Source organism: Varroa jacobsoni, unplaced genomic scaffold, assembly GCF_002532875.2.
Source record: "Varroa jacobsoni isolate VJ856 unplaced genomic scaffold, vjacob_1.0 scaffold_1250, whole genome shotgun sequence".
In the NCBI taxonomy this organism is placed as follows: domain Eukaryota; kingdom Metazoa; phylum Arthropoda; class Arachnida; order Mesostigmata; family Varroidae; genus Varroa; species Varroa jacobsoni.
Genome location: NW_019214152.1, coordinates 31881 through 56033, shown reverse-complemented (window position 1 = coordinate 56033; position 24153 = coordinate 31881). Strand labels below are relative to the sequence as shown.

The following is a 24153-nucleotide window of genomic DNA, read 5'->3' as shown; positions in this document are numbered from 1 at the left end:
GTGTACGTTCGCTGACATGGCTCTTCGCTTTCGGACCATAGCATTCTAACGCAAACCTCTTATCGCCCATTGAATTGCCGGTAGTTGCTCCAGAAGTGCAGTTTTGTGTACACACAATTTGCAAGGGTATGATATAGTCACGCAGGCGGGTCTTTGTTAAGCTTCATGTAACTTCATAAAAAACAGTTGATAGTGACTTTTACTTAGGTTTGAGGACACTTCAAAAGAGGGTATTTTTTTGGCATAACCTCGTATCGATGTATAATGTTGCGTCAAGTTCTAATTTTAAAAGACACCAGCCCTTGATAAATTAGCGGTACTCAACGAGTTCTCGTCTTTCTTTTTGCTCTCTTGCCAATTATTAGTTGAATAGTTCTTTCCGTTACAATATATTTTAATCTTATAGATATAATAACATTTTAAACTTCTAGATTTTGTCACTCAGACTGCGAAAATTCGAAAAGTTTCAAAAGATGTTCACATCGCATATTTGACAGAGTGGCCAAAAGCGACAAAAATAGGATGTTTACTAGCCGTATAGGCTGATCATTTAGATATAAAAGGTCTCATTTCCATATCACGCTCGCGTATGAAACTATCTAGATCTCAAGAGAACTGGGAATTTCGCTGGGGTGCTGCAGAGCTTCATATAAAATATCCAAGTGCGCTTATATTAGGAAAAATTTCAACTTGAACTAAAAACAGCTTCATGCACTAGAAGTCAGAGGAAATAAAGTTTCTATCATAATGTCCACCGTAATATGGAAACTAGCTTGCAACCGACGGCCGCCGAAGTACATCGCGCTTTCTGCTTAGGTAAATGCAATATCTCAATGCCTTCAAAGCCGTATTATCCCTGCAGGTGCTGAGAAGAAGTTTTAATTATTCTAGCGAAGTTAGTGTGATTCTGGGAAAGTATTATGAGGCACTGTGTAGCGATACGAAGATGTACTCTGAAAACTGATACTATTTTGTACAATATACGGGACTTTCATAAAATGTGGGGAAATGAGAAGTGATTGCCTGGATTTCTGTCCAGCTATCGAGGTTTGAGCCTTTACGCCACAAGTGCTACGATGGTAACGAATATTCAACAACAGTTTTAGAATAGTTATAGTAACGGATTTTCGAGGATTTCATTGCTAAACAGCCGTGTTTTTTGAATTTAAATTTAAGGTTTTCAATAAGGCAACTGAATAATTGCGTTTGCCACGTCATTCTGGTATATGCGACTATTTAGAGTCAATAAATTCTCTAGATAGGCTGATATTTATTTCGATCAAAATACTGTAAAAATGTATATACCTATCATTCACCCTTTAAGCTTACCAAGATCCAATTACTAAAATATGTTCAGTGTCTGAACTTAATATGGATAGATAAAAGCCAATGACAACAATAAGTCATCTTTATATTTGCAGACAATTCGTGTAACAACACTGAGTTATTTTTTAAATAACCATTACAGTCATTGACAAAGTTGTCGTAATGAGATATACGTTCGTGTACGATTATGTTTTTATAATAAACTGGTTTGTTGTAGTGCAACGTACGTGCGATTCTCAAAGCCAAACTTTGAAGTCGTGCGGGAGAGATACACATCATCAGATTAGAGGGCGGCATATGAATGTCATGCTATCTTCACTATATTTTATGGGCTGTTCGCACTGAAAATACGACGAGGGCTACTAAAGGAAGCACTCTAGGTGGTACGCTAAGCTCGATGTTGGGTCAAGATGTTGCGCTACTCGATGCCCGTGTATTTGAAGCAGTCTTTGGGTCATCCTGGCCTAGGCAATTGATGGTGATTATGCATCAGTGCCTGAGGATCGGCAGCTGGACGTCAGCGCCATCGATATTGCTGTTAAACCGGGTAGCCCTTTTTCGGGATATATCGATGCACCACGAGCATATGTTGTTATTTTTCCTTGCCGCCGTCGAATCGGAGGTCCGGAACTGGATACTTGATAGGATGATTCTATGCTATAACTTCTGGTTTTACTCTTTGGAAGCCAAAGACACAAGTATGAAAAAATAGAAACGGTGTATAATGTAGATGGAACACATACGTTATGCTAAAACCTCAGCCATTTTAGGTATGGATCTCACCGAGGAACGGTAGGTGTATTTGCCTGGTGAATAGAACTGAGAAATAGGGTGATTAAGGGCTTTTATTCAAACCTTTTATGAGAGACGGCAAAAGTCCCTATGCTCATAGCAGTCGAGTGTATCAAAACCGTAACTTATTTCGATCGCGCACCCATGGGCAGACCATCTTCGAAAAACCAGCTTCAATAGGGCTATTCAATAATATGTGGGGCAAATGTCGATTGCCTGGGTCTGGCGTCATGAGTGTTGTCGCCTCCCACAAGAAATTTGTGGCGAAGCTTACGTTTAGACTTTCGTGGTTTTTAATGGTCATCTGTGTAAGTAACACTTCATTCAATAATTGATGCAATGCACCAAAAAGCAAGTAATTAGCTAATTACAGTTAAAATGTTGACGCTCGTATTGGTACCCAGCCTGTGAGGGCATTTAGTCAACACCGCGTTTGACGCCTAACATCGAAAGGCTTAGCATGCAACTAAAATGAAGTCTAGCTTAGTTTGCTAGTTTTAGTGCGAGAAAACTTCTAGATAATGATGAATCATGTTCTATATGGGGCAGTTATGAATATAAATGTGAAACGTTGCCCATTAGTCATTCTATCGTATTAACAGACATGTCATTTCAACACTTCTTCTGGTTTTAAATTCGTGCCGTAAGCCATTCGAGTCAGCAAGACGATTAGATCAGTGCGTGGCTATAAACCTGAGCCTTCAGCAGATTGTGTTGCTCTAACACCTCTCTAGTAATGAGGTTGGACAAAGTTGGTGTGTCCACTTTGGCCCTTCGGGCGGTGGCTGACGTCGATGACGGCAACAACAACAATAATGTCGTCGTCCTCGGCGTTGTAAAATGTCTCCATGCCGATATCCTCTGTCGTCTGTTTCCGCTTAAAGAGGAAGTAAATTGCGTTTCGCGGGCTTTGATTTCACTGAGACAACCAAGTTACCGCCGCTCTCCTCGAATTGATCTAATGAAACAACCAAAGTATGAAGATAATCGCTAGACCTCTCATACTAATATACAGTGCAAGGTGTTAAGTTTGTTAGGTGCTTCGAACGATGGAATTGGCAGACTTAAATATGTGATTGGGCTAACTTCTAAGCCAAGAAGCGGGTAGTCCACTAAAGCACGAAAGAGCGCGGAGAAGCCACAATGTCTGCCAGTTAGATCGCTGCATATAACAATCACACGAAATTTTATCGACAGGCTGAATGAATTAACGAAGCTTATACATTATAAAGCTTTTCGCGCTGATTTCGATGTTACAAAAAGATAAAGTATTTTTCCAGTTGTTTCCCACCGATATTCAAGGATGCAGCTAATTAGAATCTATTTTCTAACTCTCCGTTTTATACCTTATAGGTAAGATGACAATGTCTATTGATAGATTTATATGCATTGTTTTCGTTCTTTATCGTCCATTCGTGGGGGGGGGGGGGAACTGCGGCAAATTCTCGTGATTTTTTTAGAGACGTAGAGAATTAGCGTTACCTAAGCATTTTGAATAGATAACAACAATAACAACAAAATTCACGCTGAATAGAGACAGAGGAAAAATGAATCACGAGCAAAGGTTGTCCTCATCAATGGCATTCATCTGTCACGAACGTGATGGCAAAGAAATAATATGAAAATTGATGGACAATTTATGAGCTTTATGGTAAATTAGTTTTGATCAGCGATATCACGAAACGTATTGTCTGTTGTAGTAGCAGCAGTAACAATTTTCATTTGATATTAGCGAAATGTTGCCCGCCGAAAGCTTTTGATATGTGTCACTGTATCATTTTGTTTTTGATTCTGAGAAGATCCTAATATGATACGTGAATTGAATAAGGCTTGTATATTATTATGGCGGTGATACTTCACATATTGCGGAGTAAGTTTCAATAGGTAAAATAGTAACTTATAGCCACCGTTTGCAAACATATAAGGAATCCTTTATTCTAATAATAAAGGCATCGTTTTTCCCAATTACCGATTATGAAATATCACAGAGAAAAATATCTTTAAAAAAATCATTTGGCTTGTGGTAGAGACTATAGTCGACCGTCCAACTTTCTGTCCCAAGTAGTGTTTTCGCCTTATCTTGATGGATTTATGTATTAGCAATAAACTTAACAAAATCGTTCACAATTTTTTTTTAAAACTTACATATTCCAACGTAATCACACTGCCATCGACTTTTATACCATTGAGACGCTATCGAAACTAGACGTTTAACTTTTTGTAAACGTGAATGTAAATTCGACATATTTTAAGAATTGGTTGTCTTGATTGGTAGGACTAAGTATACACAACGCATTGGCCACTAACCGACCGAGAGCTTCGAACTAGTTCGAACTCTATTCGTTATTTTAACTTTTTCTTTGTGTTACCTTACAAATTTCAGCAAGTGAGTTTTAAGAATAAGCTTAACTAAATAAGTTTTTCGCAGCTATTTCTCTTTTTTTTGTAGTATCTAGGCCGACACGGACCTGCAAATTCGGTTACGAGCACTACAAGTTTTTAGACGTATCGTGTGAGATGCATTCAACATTTTAGAGGCTTATTTAAAAATAGCATCTTTTATAATTCAGAAGCTTGTCCTAGCTGCAAAGGTCACGACAATCACGGCATATCGTACACTACATAGATGAAAATCGCCCAAAATGAGAGCAATATGTATCTAGATACCCTAAATTTACTTTTTGTAGTGTTACTAATTCTTGCGAACAGTTAGCCATTGTCATTATTTTATTATAAGTCGATTTTTAAGAAGTTAATTCCAGTTCATGCGTGGCGTGTGCTTCGGAAGGGATCGTAGGCGGAAAATTGGGGTATAGTCTTTGAAGGAGGAGAGATAACCTGGCGGGCGATTCAAATGAGGAGTATACGGTCATGCGTGTTAGCGTCAGAGGAAGAGAGAGCGCGTGAAGTCCAAAGAGCAACAGAGGCAGTTACAAAGTGACTGAGCATAGTGAGACAGACCACAAAGCGCCAAGTTTTCGATTGGAGTGCGCCGACGCGCTTTATCCGTCTATGATTAGCCGTGTGTTGGCTCCCCTCCCACTAGCTGGCGACAGCGGGACAATTCCACCATTAAAATACTTGCACCCAGTGAAGTATGTCGATTTTCATGAAAAGGGAACACGTAGAAGCGATTGCGTGTTGTCTTGTTCGGGAATATTTGTTTCGGAAGTCGCAAGAAATTCAGGTAAGATTAGCGGAACGCGTTACGAACGTGGATGGTCGTTGTTATCGTGAGGTTGCCGCGGCGACGAACCACGAATGGCAACAATAAGCATCATTAGCCTTGTGTTTTGTCTGAGGCGAATGGGAAAGTAAAAAAAATTAACTGGCTTTAGCATTAGGATTTGTTCTAATTCTAGATTTTGTTATTCGTACTTAGCCATACCCGATATGCAAAGGCAACATGGCGACAAAAAACTTTTAATCTTCACTTCAATCTAAAGCACTATTTCTATCCCGGTTACCGCAAAAAAAAGTACGTCCCGGATCGTGTCACGAGTGTAACTACCAAAAAATAATATGTAATGTAAGATAATAAATTATTCAAGAAATGGGAACGTCTAAAGCAAAAATCTGTTCTTGCTAATAGAGTCGTTTTAATATCGATTATTTTTAGATATTCAAGTTGCAGATCGCCGGAAATTTGTACTTCTTTCAAACGGGAATTGAACAGTTGAACGTGGAAAGTAGCCCTTACGAAGCTCACTCTCCTTGCTGAAATTGTCGATAGAATCACTTATAGTTCTACTAAAAGCAAACCAAATACTGTTTTATATTCAGAAAGACTTCTTCCCGTAGACGGGCCGACACTGTAAATATTAAAGCATGCTTTCAGCGATTTTTAACGGGATTTCGTTATTAAGTTTAAAAATACCTCTGATCAACTTTAGAAAAAGTCCGGCCTCAGATGTCAGTGTCGTACTAATCGTAGCACGCATCAAAGAAGTAGCTAATACAATATAGCACGGCAATCGAGTTGGGTTATGAAAGCATTTACGAATTTCTGCGATTACAATATCAGAGGTAAATCTTATTTCTCCATTGATCGTTGTTCCCATTTGTCTTTAATCCTTACTCGTTGTTTGGTGCACCTGGGTGTCTCGCAGAGGAACTCTTTTCAATTGAACTGTGTTTAGAACATGGTCACTCCAGATTTACAATAATCCTTTCAGGGATTGCGAGATGTTTTGCACGCACTGGAAGAAACATTTCCGCGTACGCCTCAGTGTTTTCAGCATAGGGATCAGCTCATTCGTGCAGTTAGCCTCGAAAAAGCTGCCAAAGAAAATAAGGTACCAGTTTATTTATACAGCAGCATAAAATCATAAGATAAAATCGGGATTCAAAGTTATCTGATGATCAGTTTAACGAGAAGCAATTATTTATTTTGTTGTTTAGCAGTACTTTAGGACAGTCGAGCACCGTTATCTTAATTGTGCCACGCACAAAAAACATTAAATACTTTCTCTTCAATACATTGTTTCCTCTGATTCAAGCAATTTCAGTAAAAGCCAGATATATATCTGGCAGTATATTTCTACAGGTTTAATGGGTCGCATATTGTATCTGCAATATACAAACGATGCATCCGATTTTGTCTTGTTTATCAGTTCTGGTTGTGCACAGAAGCTTCATGATAATTTGGTCCTTGTAAAGTTACTGGCCTTTAAGAAGCTAAATAGACACCTTTCTTTTTTTTTTTGCTATTTCTAGTTGTCTAAAGGTTATAGGGGTTCTACGAGGGATGGAAAATTAGCCAACTTCGAGGTTAATCTGTGTATATATACGCTTTCTAGCCGCTGATGCCACCTGTGCTGTTTGTCGTAGCGAAGTAAATAATCCATATTGCAAGAGGCTTGATACTCAGTTCTTCTGATAAAAGTTAAGCTAAATAGTGAAAGGTAAATAAATGTCTATATGCAGGTGGCCGCCTCATCGTACCGATCTCTAATTGAGATCCTGGTTGCCGATCGTTTAGAACGACGTCGACTGAAAAGCCTCGTTCGTGGAGACAAGGACCTTAAACAACTGGAAAAAGATGAAGGAAATTCAATGAAAGCAACCGACGATAAGCCTTTTGTAATAGCTTCCGGCTCAGCCACTGGAACCGTTAAAGGAAGATTGCAACTTGATGACACTGTCCACTTGCTTCGAAGCCCTAGTCCCGAAAGGGATCGAATTAGTCCAGTCGGTATACCTGCAAAAGGTTTGTGTGCATTCATTCACAGTAGTCTTATCGCCTATCTGTAGAGATTGTAATGATGATTTAAAGAGGGACAGCGTAGAGTCGATTTAACTGTGAGGTTTGTAGCCATGGTATCTAAGTGTTAAGTATGTTACCCCTTATTTCGTATTTATTTCGTAGAAGTATTTTATTTAGTTATGGACAGATAATCAGTTGTCAAATGACGACTGAGTCCATAAAACTTTGTTACCGCTTGGGACTATAAACTCAGAACCTCTACGTTATACGGGCGTTGGCGATTAGGCCAAAGCGCTCTTTCAGCATTATTTCTTTCTGGGATAATAGTATGTCTAAATGGGTTCATGATAAACTTTATCTCTGTCAGCAACGACCTCAATTCTAGCATCTCATACCGATTCGCGACCTCTTCTTGGTAGACGATCGGCCTTGCGCAGGGACTCACCAGCAATTTACAAGAGCCCGCCCAAAGAGACGGATCACGAAGGACTAACTTCTAGCGACGAGGAGGTATCACCAACTAAGGTATTGTCACATATCGTCCAACCGGTCTTATTGTTTTTATTAATATGAACGGTTTATTTTCCTCATTTCGAAAGCAATTTCTCTAACTAATTTACATAAACCTTACCTTGAAAAAGAAATAATCCTTAACAACTGATGTAAAAATAAGAAAGTCCTATATTTCAGTACATTTGACCGTTGAACAGCGAAATATTTACTCGATTTTTTTACCTGTGGACTATATCGATCGGAAAATTTTGTACCGAGACAATCAGCAAGATCAACAATAGCTACTGTAAGGCTAAATGAAACAAAGAGGTAGCTAATACTGCGGTAATTACGACAAAACTTTTGCATTTAATTTAAACAGCGCTGATAAACTGCTTTAGTAACACTCCGCGTATACATAAAGCTTACAATGAATATGTGTGCTGAAAAATCGAAGCTTTGTAACGAAATGATAATGGTTTCGCATGGAAATGCTTTTTCCACAAGAGATTTATTCCAAGAAATTATCATATTTTTAGTGTTTCGCCCAATATAGGTAAAGCAAATAACTCATTGAAATATTTTTCGCGGTTCTAGACCTTCGATTGAACTGTGTAAATGTTCTTCTTCGGTATCATTAATACCTTTAGGGGTGCTACTTTGATGTTTTGCTTTGTTTCTCGCCGTCGTTGTCGCCTGTGGACCTTCAACATTTAACTTGTCTATCTTGTGACCCAGGAATTTTTTTGAATATTTAACTTTAAATCAATGCATAGATATCCTTGATTAATTTACTACGAGAAGATAACAGAGAAATAATAGAAGAAATAGTTTGCCACATAAAAAACAGCGCAGTAACGAATACGCCATAGCGGATATCCGATAAACGCACTTTGAAAAAACTTATGGTCAAACATCGGTCAAGCGTAACAACAAACATCCTACTAGTCAAACAATGTATTTTTTTTATCAAACAGAAACACTAGATTTTTTATTTAAATTCATGATTTCTATTCAGTGGAATAATTTTCCGATCTGTTATTTGTAGATAGTAAATTATATTAGGTTGTGGTGGATAATGGTAAAACTAGGCAAAAAATTTTACTATGTCGGTAGGTGAGTCTGCAAACTTTCAAAAATATATCGCATATACTTCTGCGTTTTATTTATTTCCAGCTTCGCTTAATTAATCAAAATTAATTTAAATTATTATTAATAAAAAAATATTTTTCTCTGAATTCAAGCAGTAACTATAATTGATGTGATAAGCAATTCTGCTATTTATAATTATTTATGGTAAACACAAGCACATTATTGCAAGTATAGCTTTTTTTCAATAAAAACAGTATACTATTTAAGATAGTTTATCATTTCAACATTCATTAACCAAGGCTAAAAAGAGCGGTTGGATGAGCTTCTAGTGAAAGTCATCCGGTGGATATACTTTGAGTTTGTTATGGTCAAGCATTGGGCTAATCCAAGTCAAGCGTTCTTCTCCCAGATATAATGAAAGACCGTCGCCTTTAGGTAGAAGCTTGAGAGCATGTGCTGCTGAAAATTGAGAGATCGATAAACGAAATCACCTTTACGTTAATAATCAAAACGGAATTTCTACCTAAATATGGAAAACGTTACCGACTTGAAAACATCTAATTTTTTCAGCTGACGATTCTTAAAATCGTCCTTATCTTATTTTCTCACATTTTTCCGTAACGCGTTTCTTTCGGAACTATTAGAAATAAATATTAGTATATCAGAAAGTGATCACCCAACATACATTGGTACTTTCATGAGTTGTGTAATGTTATATTTGTAGATTATTGGCGGGATTTAATGTCCCCGTGATTTGTTCTATTCAAACCCAAATCACTGAAATTACGGTAAATCAGAGCAGATTTTGGTGGACTGTTTGTCGTAGCAGGAATACGTTCACCCGGTATTCTTGGTACCGAGGGAAGGCCAGCTCTTTTTAAAACAAGACAGCAAACCCATTGTAACGAAAAACGGCGCTTCGTTTTTTTTTCAATTTGCTCGAAGATCAGCTATCACCCGACCTCTTTGCGCTGGAAGAACTTCCATCAAAATTAAGAATTTTTTTTTATTTGTACGAAATCTGTTTCTGAAGAATTCGAGTTAGACTTCCATAAAGAAAACTCCTCAACAGCATTTAGATATGAAAGGCGAAAAAATCATTAGGCATTTGAAGAATCATGGTCAATGCACTCGGATTTTTTCTACAAAAACGGCTATTTTGGAGAGCAAAATATAATAAAATGCCGGGTGGATCAATCAGATAAGTTCCAGTGGTTAGTCTCTTTGAAACGTTATTGTATTCTTCACTTTTTGAGGCACTCAACTTATTATAACTCCAGAATTTAATCCTCCTAAAATTGTTTTATACGCAGCATATTTAAGCGACACTTTAACAGGTTTATGCTAACCGATACTGCGTAACGTATGGTAACTATTAGAAAGTTGAATTTTGGACGAAAAATGCAAATATTGTTAATGGATGGTTTAGGCCCCAAGCTGAAGCTATAATTGCAGTGGGTGGTGGTGCTATTGAATACAGGTGTCCGCTAAAAATGATATGTCCACCATGCAAAACATGGAGGAGATATTGATCTTTGTTTAGGTGCAATGTTAAATGCAAAACTATAGGAAAAGTCCTAATTTAGGTGCCGTATCCTGTATATATGCGTATATTCTGTATATTTGCGCATCCATGGCCATTACCTAACTCAAGTTCTTTAGATAAGCTTCCCATTGCGTCTTTTTTCATTTATGTGATAATTAATTGAGTTTCACTTCATAGTTGATATTTAAGCAGCCACCTGACCCTCCACAAGTAGTATATCTTACCCAGGGACATAAACAACCGTTAGTGAGCAGTATCGAAGCTAAAAATTTTGTGAATGGGAAGGAATCGTCATATCTTTATATAGCGTCTCACATCGACATCTGTAGTTTGTTTACAAACTGATAAACTTTTCCGGTTCTTTTGCAGCCTACTTCAGATAGAAATTTCTAGAAAATGAATAGGATAAGTTATAGCTTATGATTCATTGCAAATTAACCTAACCGTTTCTTCCAAAATAGGCCTTTGTCAGAAAAACGGCATCGACACTAAGGTAAACTCGACGATTCCTGTGGCTACCAGGACCCATAGTTTCTTGACACTCTTGTGATTCATCTTGCGCTTTTCAGCATATATTGCATTCAATCAAGTGTTCTCTTTATCTGATTTAAGCTGTAAAAATACCAGTGCTTTAGCCTGTAACATAAATATTTCCAATATATTGCGTTAGGCCTTCAGGGTACTAATTTTATTACTACTATTGCAACTTACATGAGAGCCTGAATGAACGTCCTATCTTTGTACTTCCTTTATTTCCTATCAGTAGATAATTAAAGTAAATCAAGGCTTACGGTTGGGTGAAATGTGAATGTGCGTTTAGAGAAATCCAGGTATATAATTGGGAAACCAGTAAGCTACCACTGAAGTAACATCTCCCAAAGCAGAGGTTAATTTATTTTTGATAAATGGTTTCCTACTTTGTTCAACCGCATACCTATTTCTTGTATAACTGTAGGCTTATATTGATCCTTGTTCTTTTCCCCGAATAATAATAATAAGTAATGATCGATAAGTTTTGCAATTATTTCATTAATATAGATCCTCCTATAAAAAAAGCGATTTGTTCAAAGTTCATCGATTGAAAGAGCTGCTTGAAGGACGCACCAGTATCATTGTGGTCTCATTCTTGTTTCCACCAAAAAAAATGAAGATCTAACTGATGACGCTTTTAACAGATACTTTTATCGATGGTGTGACCTTTTTGTGAGACTTTAATGAAGCATAAATTCAAGCCATAAAGGATGGGATCCGAATGCAACTGCGGTTTAGCGTGCATTTCGTTAATAACATAAGCAAGTTCGTTATGTCAAAGTGATGGGCGGCGGACAACTACCATTTCCAAAAGCAACAGTTATTACAAACGCTGTGCTTCGTCATAAAACAGCAGAACTTTGGGATTTGAAAACAGGAAGTATAGCCTTAGGTGATTACCCAGGTGCACAAAACTCAACAGTGACTTTCTAGTTCGTAAGAGTTATGACTATATCGTATACGTTGCAACTAGGCGAAAGGGTGCTTACAAAATGGATAGACGAAACTCGGGAGACGAAATGTTCGGATTGAACTTTAGCGGGATATAACAAAGCGCGCTCAATGCGAAAAAAGATGGAGAAGCGCCCTAGATAATAAGGAGCACTCGTTTCTACGCTAATGTTCACGTTGGCTAATAGTAGACACCGTTTTCCGACACGTAAATATATCTGCTACCTGCTTCCTAACCTATATATTATTGTACAATACACAATTTATGAAGAGAAACATCTGTCCACAAGAAGGCTGTTCTTCTTCATAAACGTAGTTTCGCTGGAAAAACTTGCGAACTGGAAAAAACCTCAATAACTCGAATAGCCAACTGCATAGAATCATACATTTTTTTCAAAAGTCAATTGGGTTTTAGAGTGAAATGAGCACATTATTAAGCGCAATTTAAACAAGCCTAAAAGCGACAAAACTCAATGTTGATAACGTACTTTATTCCGTTGCACTGTCTGTCAATTCCGCTATTGGCTTCGACAGTATAAATGGAAAGAACTTCGTATTTGAGCTTCAGTAGAATAATTTCAAGGTGAAAGCAAGACAGCGTCTATCCTGCGAGCTAGAGGATAGATGGCAGCACATGCAGTTAGGCTGTATACAATCTACGATCTTACAGACAAACAAATACATAGTCAAGACCAGACAGGATATACCCATTGATCGTGTTGCATTTCTATGCCTCATGAATAGCTTAGAATAGAGAGCCTATGGCAAAGCTACAACATACGTTGATGGCAGTATCTTTAACAATATCACTTCATCAGTATGGAGCTCGGTATACAATGGTACGATGATACCTATTTTTATTACCTATTTTTTTCCCACAATGTTTCGCTACCGACTCATTTAGCAAGACTGATAAAGTTAGGGTTAATGCAAAAAAAGTCTGGCGAATTTGTTCCAAAACGGTCGCTACTAGAAAACGCTGCCGTGCCTTGTATATCACTAAGTGAGGCTTTTAGGAGTTAGACTGATGACAAACTCAATGGTTTTCCTTACATGGAGAATCCAATTAGACATCTGGCAGAAAAAGCCAAGGTTACAAGGTATCTAATAACGTGTAGAAGTTTTGACCGGACGTAAATATTGTTGCAGCATCACAACCAATGCCTTATTCCCCAATTAGACTAAAATGTAGACATTTTTTTAGCCTATTGTCGAGTTACAATGATATTAATATATTTCATCAAAATCAGAGTCTCTGCAGAGTAATATTTTTTGCTGTCATTTAACTCGTTAGTACTATTTATTGTTTTAGTACTATATACTACTATCGGATTTTATTATCAAGCAAGGGGAACCGTACTGTTAGCGTTGGGTTCGGTTGGAAAGTAGGTCTAAGCCCAAAGAAAATTATTAAGAAAAGGCTTTTTGTTGCCTTGCATAGAGACGTTGTAATTCTGTCCGGAAAAGCTAGAGAACCTGGACCTCGATTTGTAATTGAAGTAGATCATTTTAGTTGTTCTTTGTCCCAGTTGTCATGAGATTTGTTTGTTCTAAAATTGACAGCTGATAGCAACTTGAAAATACTTACTTCCGTACGCCAGTGCAGTAATAGTAGTACTTGTGGTATAACGTAAGTAATTCTTTTCGGATAACGAAAACAATCATCATCCCGCGGGTGCGGTCGTTATGGCGGCAACACCGTTAGGAAGTTCAGAGAGCGAAAACGAAAGTTCTGGACATGACTCGATGTTGACTCGCTGGTGGAGTGAACTCCGAACATGTCTTCTTGGTTTCCAGTGTCAGGAACGTGAACGGGATCGACCTCGACCTCAAAGCGCCCGGGTCAGGTACAACGCACAGGATGGTCAGACAGTAAATACAAAATCTGCGGCTGTCATCATCCGAGATGGTATGCAGGTAGTCAAAACAATGTGTTAGTTTATAAACCGTCGTTCGAAATTTGTAACACGGTGATGTAGATAAAAACCTATTCGACGGTCTTTGTGCGAGCGAACGACACGGTCAACCCGTCACATTTAAGTCTTTTATTGTGTAAGTTATAATCATTGGTATGTTCGGGCAACTTAAACTGCGTAGCTAAAACTATAACGAATAGGCTTAAGTAGTCATATGTGTATTTACGATACACGTTTAAATTAGAATATTCATTCTTTTAGATATGCGAAGTTTCAATCACCAAAATGTTAAATCAGACGGTATTCCTTTTTAACAGATCCTTACGACGCTTTATAATGGACAAATGTACTTGGAATAATATAAAATGACAAATAGAAATTGATTTAATAAGTTTATTTAATAATAATAATAATAATAATAATAATAATTTAATAATAATAATAAGTAAACTGAGTAGAAAGCGACATTAGTTTTTAAGTGTGCGCATTTGGAGTAAGCAATTCTAGAGGAAAAAACTGTAATGAAAAGCATAAGCATGGGGTATGTATTTAAGCCCTTACATCTTTCACGTGGCAATACAAACGCGGGCGTTTTCTATTACCCAAATAAATCATTTGTTTGACCCCACTAAATACTCATTTCAATTGGATTGGTCAGGACTAAGGTTTGTTGGAAGTAAACGATATAGCGGAGAATACCTCTAAGATATTGCCTGTCTTGCAGTAAAATAATCTATCCTGATAATAGGTTTAATTATTATGGTGGCTTGCTTTTCATTTACATATCGGAAAATTCTCCTAAGAAAGGGGCACTGTCACTGATGTGTGGATTGACTTAGTATTACATATATTTAAAGAAGACGAGGTAGCCTTGAATGAAATGCCAGTTTGATGAACTATCTTATGCTATAATCACAGGTGATGTTGATCTTGAGCGGCGGAAGTCAGCTTGGTCGCACTTGACGAAGTCGACGAATTCACATATATTGTCGTCCAATATTAACCCCAGTGGACCAGCTGTAGCTAGTAATAGCCCCATGGCTCCGCTAACGCCGGCTATGGCGTCACTAAACGCCTATGTAATAACAGCGTCTGACTCTCCTAGTAGTCAAGAGACTAGCAACTCTCTACGCACAAGCCAGATTACGTCCAGTGCCTCAGCGCTACTTGAGCGAACCGATAATATTTTACGAAAGAAGGCCGCCCAGGTTAGTATCTAATTATCCTATTCCAAATTACAATAGAACTTCCCTTAGTACAAGGGTGTCGGCGGCTGGGTTCCGCCGTCGAGCAGAACCTTTTTGTCAGGCTTCTGTTAGAAGCTACGATAATCGCAAGTGACAGTAGATTGGTCAGAAAGGAGCTGCAGCCAATTCCAAACTTGGATGCCTGAACAGTTATTTATCCGCCTGATTTTATTTGGCACGCTCCTTTTTGGATAGTATTGTGCTGCGTTCAATGCACTGCTTACATATTGCTTCAATTCGGTAGTAGCAGTTCGAGATTGGAGGAGGGTAAGCAGAATCCGTCAGTCTGCCTGCTTTTAGTGCCTCAGGGCTAAGAACACGACTACAAATCTTAAGCAGGCAGGCTTATTGCGTGAAATCTCTACCTTGGCGCCTACTACACTAGGTTGCTGTCATACTGTCTGGAATTGTTCGTGTTGTTAGTAGGATTTTAAATGCGAGCAAATAGCCGAGCATGAACTTCATAGCCATTGCCAATAACATATGCGTAATTCTCGCACACTAAAAATTCTATACAACAACAGTATCAAGCACAAAATCACACGGAAAGAGGGGTTTTACAGGAAGGAAGCCATTTCGGAGAACGTGTCGGCACCTTAGAAGATTGAATCAAATTTGAAGGTGTGCCCTATTATGAGGAAAACCTTAGCAAGAAAGTGGAATTTATGCAGACGGTTAAAAAGTATAAGTTTTCGGAGAGACAGAACTGTGTAAAGTGACCTTATTCTATGAAAACGTTAGGCTCTACATGAAATCGGCAACGAGGAAATACTTAAGTATATAAACAAAAATCCTCTTGCATCTGGGCCGTGTCCAACGTCTGTACCTGATTAGAAATTATTCGAAGTCCGCAACAACGAAGACCAGCTACTCAAAGCGAAAGGCAGGAGTCCGAAAATGAGTCTATGAGGATGCCATTTTCGGTTATCGAAGGGCTTATCTATAACATGGAGATAGGTCTTGGGTAATCCAAAAAATTAATAGTCTATTAGGGAATGCTAGCAACACTAGTGCTGAGGAAAAATTTTCTGACGGATCCCCCTTTCTCCCTCACATCAACACCTGAAAAGTTATTGAAAAATGGTTTTCTGGTAAACCCGATTTTCCATCAGAAATAAACCATATAAAAAATCTTAATGAATACGTATTATTTATACAACAAGGTTAGTTGTAATATTTACAATTTGTAAGGCTACGTATTAAATTCCTTTAACAACTGGCATACACTTAAACATCATTTGAGTTGCGCAAGTCGGCACCGAAAGGCTTAGCAAATCGTTTAAGAAACGAATTTAAAAAATGGAAAGCATTAGGCAATCACAAGATCAAAAGGCTTTGACCTGTGGAAATTTTCAAACACCGGGAAGGCGCTTGAGCTTCTAAAAAATCATCGGAGTACTTAATCCTACTGATCATCATTTGTGTAGTTACGTGCTTATGAACTTGAACTTGGTTGAAAGCAAACCCTCTTATTTTAATTTGCCGTCTAATTGGGTCTCCTGTTCTGAAATGCCCTGCCATTAGTTAGCACTAGCAATTGCATCGACGAGTAACCGTTAACTAACGGCTATTTAAGCTTTCTGCGAACAGGCTGAGTCTTGGCAGGCGTGCGAGGGTTGGGCAGACGATGACGACACTTCAAAGGAAGATAAGCACTTTTTCATTTAACGTGATCTTCTTTCTAAGCGGCCCCCTTTGCGCGGGGAGGATGTCACCTTGGAGGATCTCACCGGGCAACAGGACGATCACGGACCGGCACGGCCTGAGACTGGTCGGATGTTTGCGCACAGGAAAATCACTGTCAGTGAAAACGAGGTTAGTAGTTTTTTATTAGAACATACGTGAACTACGTGTGAATACGTGTGATATCACTGCGATATATTATTAGCCTGATCAGACACGAAACATGCAGTGTTATTTGAAGCGCAGTTTTATATATTATTGAAATATAATCTGTGTATACATAGAAAAAGGCAAAACGCCGCACGAGATATACCGCGTTTGCTTGTCCCCTGTACGAGCTAGATCCGATACAAAAATGTATTCTTACGACGTGTTTTTGGGTTGTGTTTGCAGCAACTTCAAAGGCTTCTGTTTGGTGATTCCTCTCGTACCTTCGGAGACGAGTGGCTTCGGCAGGGACTAGAGTTCTCCCGTGAGGATAGTCATGTGGCCTACGGTTTGAGGCAAAGCAAAGGAGGGCCGTGCGGGGTGCTCGCCGTAACCCAAGCTTATATCTTTAAACACTTGTTGTGGCCCGAAGGAAAATCAGAGTTAGTGTATATTTCACTCTGTATATGTAAAAATGAGGTTCGGACGAGTTCGTAATTATTACAACAGAGGTAACCGAATATTTGATACGTATAAAGATAGTAAAAGCGACGACTACGATGTGGCCGGAAACGTATTTCCTAATGCGCTTTCTCCTACAAAAAAAAGCGTGTCCATTGCGATGAGCTTTACTCCGACGTTATAATTCCCGTGATGGCTCAATAACCTCTCGAGCTACGAGCTAATGTGTGGTTGTTAGGTCTTGTTTGGGGGGAGGGGAGGAAAGTATGTTATGGAAGTCAGCTATTTTGATATTACAATTCGGTTGCAACGGAGGTATTAAACTACTAAATATATTAACTATTAAACTGTGATTTGTCAAAAATGTTAGTCCTTCTGAAACTTCTTCTGAATTCAAACCGGTTTACACTCAAGAGCTTTCCACAAGACGCAGCCCTACCAGTCAAATTTCGTCTACCAATAGCGCGTAGTTTCAAAATTCGCGGAGTTCGTTTGTAACACTTTAGTAATTTAATTAATGGGATTTTTCAAATGTGTATTGTTTAGTACAAGAGCTTCACTAAGTTGGTCACTATATGTGCTTTCTCTGTACCAGTTGATCGAAAATTCTGTCAAACTTAACTGAATTAAAACTTACGTAGTCAGTACATACTGATCGATTGATCTAACTTGCAGGGTTGGTGACATGTCATCCAGGTTACAAGTAACTGAGTCGTCACGTCGAGGAGCTCTGCTACGAGCCATCCACGAAATACTGGTTCAAGCGGGTGGAAGTGATGGACTCAATTCAGTGAAGACTCAGAGCGGGGGCCCTTATAAGTACGTTCTTGGCAAAGTGGCTGGGAATTCACAACGGACGGCATTTACCTCATTAACGATCTACAATCTGCCAACTTCGGAACAGCTAATGGGTAAGTTCTAGTCGATTATGCGCGTAGTCTGCGCACATGCAGGACAACTTAAGGGCGAATTAAAACACTTGGTTATTAGCTCAGCTTATAGGCTGGATTGTTCAAATGAGGCTTCAGAAAGCACAAATTAAGCTAACCCTTTATTAATAAAGACAATAATTAATAATAGTACGACTAACCGTACATTCGTTTGTTTCCTGAAGACTTAACGTAAAACCTCAAGATCAATCTGTATTGAATCAATTTGACTGATTACAATAGCTATAGTTAGCTATTGCTAAATTTTTCTGGTCGGTTGATATAACGTAAGTGTTCCATAAACGGATTAGGTTTCCTAACTCAACATCAGGAAGAAATTCTACGTGACGGTGTTGTTCAACTGCTTATTTCGGTTCTTCTATGCCGCGGTGTCGATAACATTCGCAAGGACATGGATTCTCCTGACCACGCACTCATTGGACGTCATAACCACACGACACAAGAAGTGGTCAACCTCATGTTGACCGGACGGGCTGTCAGTAATCTTTTTGATGATCGCCTTGATGTTGAGGGAACTATTTTGAAGGGAGTCCAACAACGCAGCACATGTGGTCTTCTATCACTTGTAGAAGCCTATGGAATAATTGAGGTGCGTTATCTTTATCGATTTCCTAGTGAAAACTAGTTTGGTTTATATGTATACATACAAGCAAAAAATAATATACGCTAGGTAAGCATAAGCATTTTGACGCTAAGGAATAGGTATTTTTTGCCTTGCTTGACCGGCTGACTATCAAGGAATTTGTGGATTCTTAAAGCCTTGAAAAGGCTGCATAAATTTGCCTACTTTCATTTTTTTACATGAAGTACTACAAATATAATTTGTAATTATACAAAATATTATAGCTTATATTATGCTGTGTTGTAGGTGGGTTCTTATCTGAAGTGCCCCATATTCCCTATTTGGGTACTGATCTCGGAAAATCACTATTTTGTCCTATTCGCGACCTCAGTCGCAGTCCTGGATTGCCGGGTTCCTTTCGAGCTTCTTGTCTACGATGGCCTAGCGAACTCAGAGAATGCTACTGTAATTAAAGTCGGTGAGTGACTCCCCTACATTATTTAGGAATCCTACATCCGCTTACTCAAGCTAAGCAATGAGCTTTGTTCTAGGTAGCCTAATGTGACGACCTTTCACCCTTCTAGTGAATCGAATATTTGACTAACAAGGTCAGCTTTTAACTCAAAAGCTTTACGTTTACGCAATGGCTGCCTCATAGCCAGTTTTTGTAGTTTGTCCCCTTTACCTAAAACTATTTTTCAGCTGTGTTGTGGTGACATCTGTACTTAGAAAGTGTTAAATCATCCTGCTAAAATGTCTTCATCAATGCCTGTTTTTGGAACTTTGGCCTGGAACAGTTCATGACCAGTTCCGTTCCTCCGGCCTCTTTCCCTATTATAGGGAACCGTCGAGATTCCAATCATGGGTGACGTTTGCATGCAAGTTTAGCATGAAATTCAAAGTAGCACGTTTTAGTGTCTTGTTTGCCTCGCTCTCCCGTTGACTATGTATTGCGTTTTTTGCAGAATTCCATTGTATATTAAGCTAATAGAAGTACACACTTTCATTAATGAGAAATTTGTAGGTAATCTCGTATGGCACTATAAAAGAATGAGAAGCACGTGATTGCTATATAAACTTTATGGTATGGTAAACTGTTTAGGTACTAATGTGTTCGATTCAAATTTTATCAGATCCGAGTCGTACAAGGGAGGACGCAGCAGACGAATCTAGTAAAAATCCCGTTGAGCTTTGCATAAGGACCAAGTGGAAAGGAGCTTTAGTGGATATTATAGAAGATTAGCCTCATAATGTTATTCAACCACTCGTCTTTAAGATTTAAATCTACAAGATTTCTATTACGGCTTCAACTCTACGGCTTCAACTCTACGGCTTCAACTCATCGTCAGCGAAATGAAACAACCTGATACATAGTTTCCCAGGGTGGCAAATACTGAACACTACAATGCACCGCACTCTGTGCTATATTTTTGGGTAAAAAAAAACAATGTAAATCACCGTGTACTAATGCGGATGGAAGAAATGTATTCAGTACTATTGTTGCTGGTCGTCAACGTCGGCCGAAAGAGCTATCAAACATTTGTTAATTTATGGAACGAGTTAATCTGGAATCTGCTTGGTAGTGGCAGCTACCAGTTATTTGCGTACGCTATTCTTCCTGAAGTCAGTCAGAGCTGACTAATGAAATCTGTAAGATAAACACTGACCACGTGTTCGTCACTTAATAACGGGAAAGTATATGTAATAAAGTTAGCAGATATGAAATGTTGGCTTAGACAAATCCGTTTGCTTCATCGAATAAGTTTAATTTATATTTTGAAGCATGGCTAAAACGGACGAAGTGCATTTACAAATTATGTAAGTACGTGTTTAAAACGTTGAATGTGTAATCCTGAGGTTGTTGCCGACAGGAAATCTTCCTTCTGTCATTACAATAGATAGAACAAGTAAATGATCATTTCATGGACTGTACCTAGAAATACATAATTAAAATGTGGTTAGCTTCGAGCTGAAAATCTGAGCTCAATCTGGATTTCAAAATATAATGAAGTGTGAGGAGAAGACTGGCGTAAACTCAAAAATAGGTTTATCACCTGTGACCACGATACCCAAATTCGAATGTTTCTGACTAGTAGTCAGATGACAAATCTGATTGAAAAATCTTTTGATAAGGCTTAACTAGACTTTTACGCATCAGCCCTATGACCGATGAATTCAAATGACTAAGCAATCTTGTCTAACTTGACGGCATTGCTTTCAACAATTAAAGCTCAGAATTTTTGTACTGTTTCTGTAGCCTGTTCCGCCACATCGATTTAACGACGTTAAAAAATGCCATTTAGATGTTGACCCAAGACACATCACTGAATGAGGTGACACACGCTGTCGGGTTCAAAAACAATAAAAGCATCTGTTTAGCGCTAAAAATCTATATTATGCTTTGAAAAAAAGTGCGTGATTTAATCGAAATATTATATGAATAATGGAAGATTGAATGTGATGCTTTGTTGCTTCTGATTTGCTAAAATGATTCTTAAAACAAAAACGCCCATTGAAAAATTTGCCTACTCATTTCTGGCGCTCATCATGGTTTATTATTAATAAACTTTGTATCCGTTCGGAAAATAACTGCTTGTTTATGTAAGGGTTGAACGTGATGCTTTGTTGCTTCTGATTTGCTATTACTCTGTGAACATCGCTAGTCTTTTGCATGAAAGATGTTTATATATAAACAGTATATAAATATATATATAAAAGTTCTTCCATGCAAAAAACTAGCAAATGCTCGCAGACTAATAGCAAATCAGAAGCAACAAAGCGTCACGTTCAACCCTTACATAAACAAGCCGTTATTTTCAGAACGGATACAAAGTTTCTTAATAAACCATGATGAGCACCAGAAGCGCGTAGGCAAATTTTTCAATGGGCGTTTTTGTTTTAAGAATACATTGAAAAGCTTAAAACCTTTTCAAGGTAATCTTACGTAATTGTAAACCTTAAACTCGCTGTACTAGCCTCTTTGTGTTACAAGCATCGTACTTATGGTTTTTGTCACTTGTAGATAGATGCAAACAATAGAACGTTCACTAAAATCAATCCCCACCACATCATTTGAAACAACGAGTATAGCTCAAAGGACAAAAAATGGCAATTTCTGTTGGCAGTGAAGTAAGCTTTACAAAAACATTAAAGTGATCAGGTTGCTGCCAGGATCAAAGTATCTAGAGAAAATTTAGTTCTACAAATACTGTGTTAGATGAACCGCTATATTCGGCGTGGCTAGATCTCTTTTAAAAAATTGAAGCTGGTTTTGTAACGTTGTCGTGGAAAGCCTGGAAGTCTACAAAACTGTATGCTTAATTTTAAAAATTTCACACAAAGTGACATACGAAACTGCAGTTGCTATATTAAATAAGCAATATATGATATATAAATTTATAATATGATATATATCATATAAGTTTAGTAAACATGGAGGTACTTTAATGTACTAAAACAGCTGCGAGAAGTGAAATCCCGCAAATATTCACTGTAATAAAAAAAAAAAAAGATTTTTCAGATTTTTTTCTTAGTTTTTGTCATTAAAGTTAGTACGTTAAATATAGTAAAGATTGAGCTATTTTCAGTTCAGCGTGTGCTATGGACATACGGTAGGACAGCTAATGAAATATACCGGCACTACGTATGCAGGTACCTGCGTTGCTATATTCAGAATCGCTACTCAGAAAGGTACGCAAAAGATAATCTGATTCAGATAAGGCCAAGCATTATTTTCCGCCTGCCATTGTCATCGGAGGACCCCCCTACACTGGAGAACTTTATGTGCGCAGTCATACCTGTTACATGTAGTTGTACAATATAGTTGTTCACTCGTATCTGATCGCATATAAACGTATCGTTACTACCTGATGTGACCCTCCTGCATGATTATGTGTACCCACAACATGATCGTAGTCTTAATCCATAACATCGCTTATCCTATAAGTCATCTGATATCGAATTAAGGTGAACTAGTAATTATCAAGATGTACGGAAAATCAACTTTCCAAAATGTCCTACCACCTGCTCCAAAAAGTTTTGCAGTCTTTGAATTGATTGATCAATAGAAACTACTCTCAGATATTTGACAAGCTTTCAGCACAAACAGGACAAGGAGTGCAGGTCTGTAGCAGCACGATTCTGTGAAGATGTGTGCTATAGTGGTAGATGAGCCCGACAAAGCTGTTCGGCAGTCGAAAAAACTGCCACAGATGAATCTTAACTACAATAACCTGGTAGCAATTCAAATAGACTTGAAGCTTATCATCAGTTCGACCGGACTTGCTAATAGCCAACTTGGCTAATAATCAGTCAGAGACTGCCGGGTCATGAAGATAAGCCAGGATGATTTAAAGGGCACTAAACGAATAGGGTTTTTGATGATTAGCAAAGTATTTGTATATATCAGTTATTTTCTATAGGAAAGGAGCGAGTATGAAATTTCTGGACAGCACAGATTTCTGAACCAAATAGATTTTTGCACTTGATAATTTTACATAAAACATGTAGCAAGCCTAGCATGCTCTAGGCAGTGATCCAGTAACCAGCAAACAACTTTGACATTTCTCTATTACACGTTAAAAAGACCCTAACCGCTCATACTGAATAGGGAAGATTATCTGATCTTCCCGTTTCCTTTTTTCTCGAAATTTTGCAATATATATCCTGCAAATTAAAAAAGTTTCTCGTAAAGATAAATGAGGTGTAGGTAAATGGATATGGATCTAGCTAGTGCGATACTGATACGGTGCAAAACAAAAAATTGGAACGTAGCTCTTTCTCTCGCTAGCTATGCTGAGACGGTATGTGCAAAGTAGAGAAATCCATTTTTCTTGAAAAGTACTCCTACGAGAAATTTGATAGAGAACAATCAATATTGAGAAAAATAATACACGGAGGAATCGATTTAGTAGGAAAAAAGATTTCACTCAGCCGATTCAATGAGCTTTACGCGGAACTCGATTCACACAGCTAAAAGTAATGCTGTCATCGACTACACCTTCACTATTGAGCCATTGATGTATCTCCTAATGTCAGATAAAGAGGTCCAAATCTTATAGGTAGGTTAGGTCGTTCACGATGAACGATTTTCTGAAATAAGGAATTGTTACAGCCATTTGGAGCTTAAGATAGTTTCAGTCGAAGTATGCACCATTATTATACATGACGCTTTGCAATTTAAATGATAATTTATTTATTCCACTGTTGTGGAAGTCTTGTGTACAGGAATGTTTCATGTCTCAAAAAGCA

General features: G+C 38.2%; 1 protein-coding gene across 2 annotated transcripts; it reads left to right on the top strand.

The window, feature by feature from the left end:
* Nucleotide 1: 1 nt before the first annotated feature.
* LOC111268043 (putative ubiquitin carboxyl-terminal hydrolase MINDY-4) lies at nt 2–22431 on the top strand. 2 transcript variants are annotated; one of them, XM_022846738.2, is made up of 13 exons: nt 2–126; nt 4907–5305; nt 6294–6413; nt 7045–7327; nt 7692–7849; nt 13734–13845; nt 14771–15060; nt 16786–16914; nt 17176–17372; nt 18067–18302; nt 18632–18930; nt 19210–19381; nt 20037–22431. In XM_022846738.2, exons 2-13 carry the CDS (start codon nt 5216–5218, stop codon nt 20144–20146), a joined length of 2196 nt encoding a protein of 731 aa, XP_022702473.1. In that variant the 5' UTR covers nt 2–126; nt 4907–5215; the 3' UTR covers nt 20147–22431. The 2 variants fall into 2 exon arrangements, with proteins under 2 accessions (XP_022702473.1, XP_022702475.1); XM_022846740.2 differs by lacking the exons at nt 2–126; nt 19210–19381; nt 20037–22431 and having other exon boundaries at nt 4337–5305; nt 18730–18868.
* Nucleotides 22432–24153: the final 1722 nt, after the last annotated feature.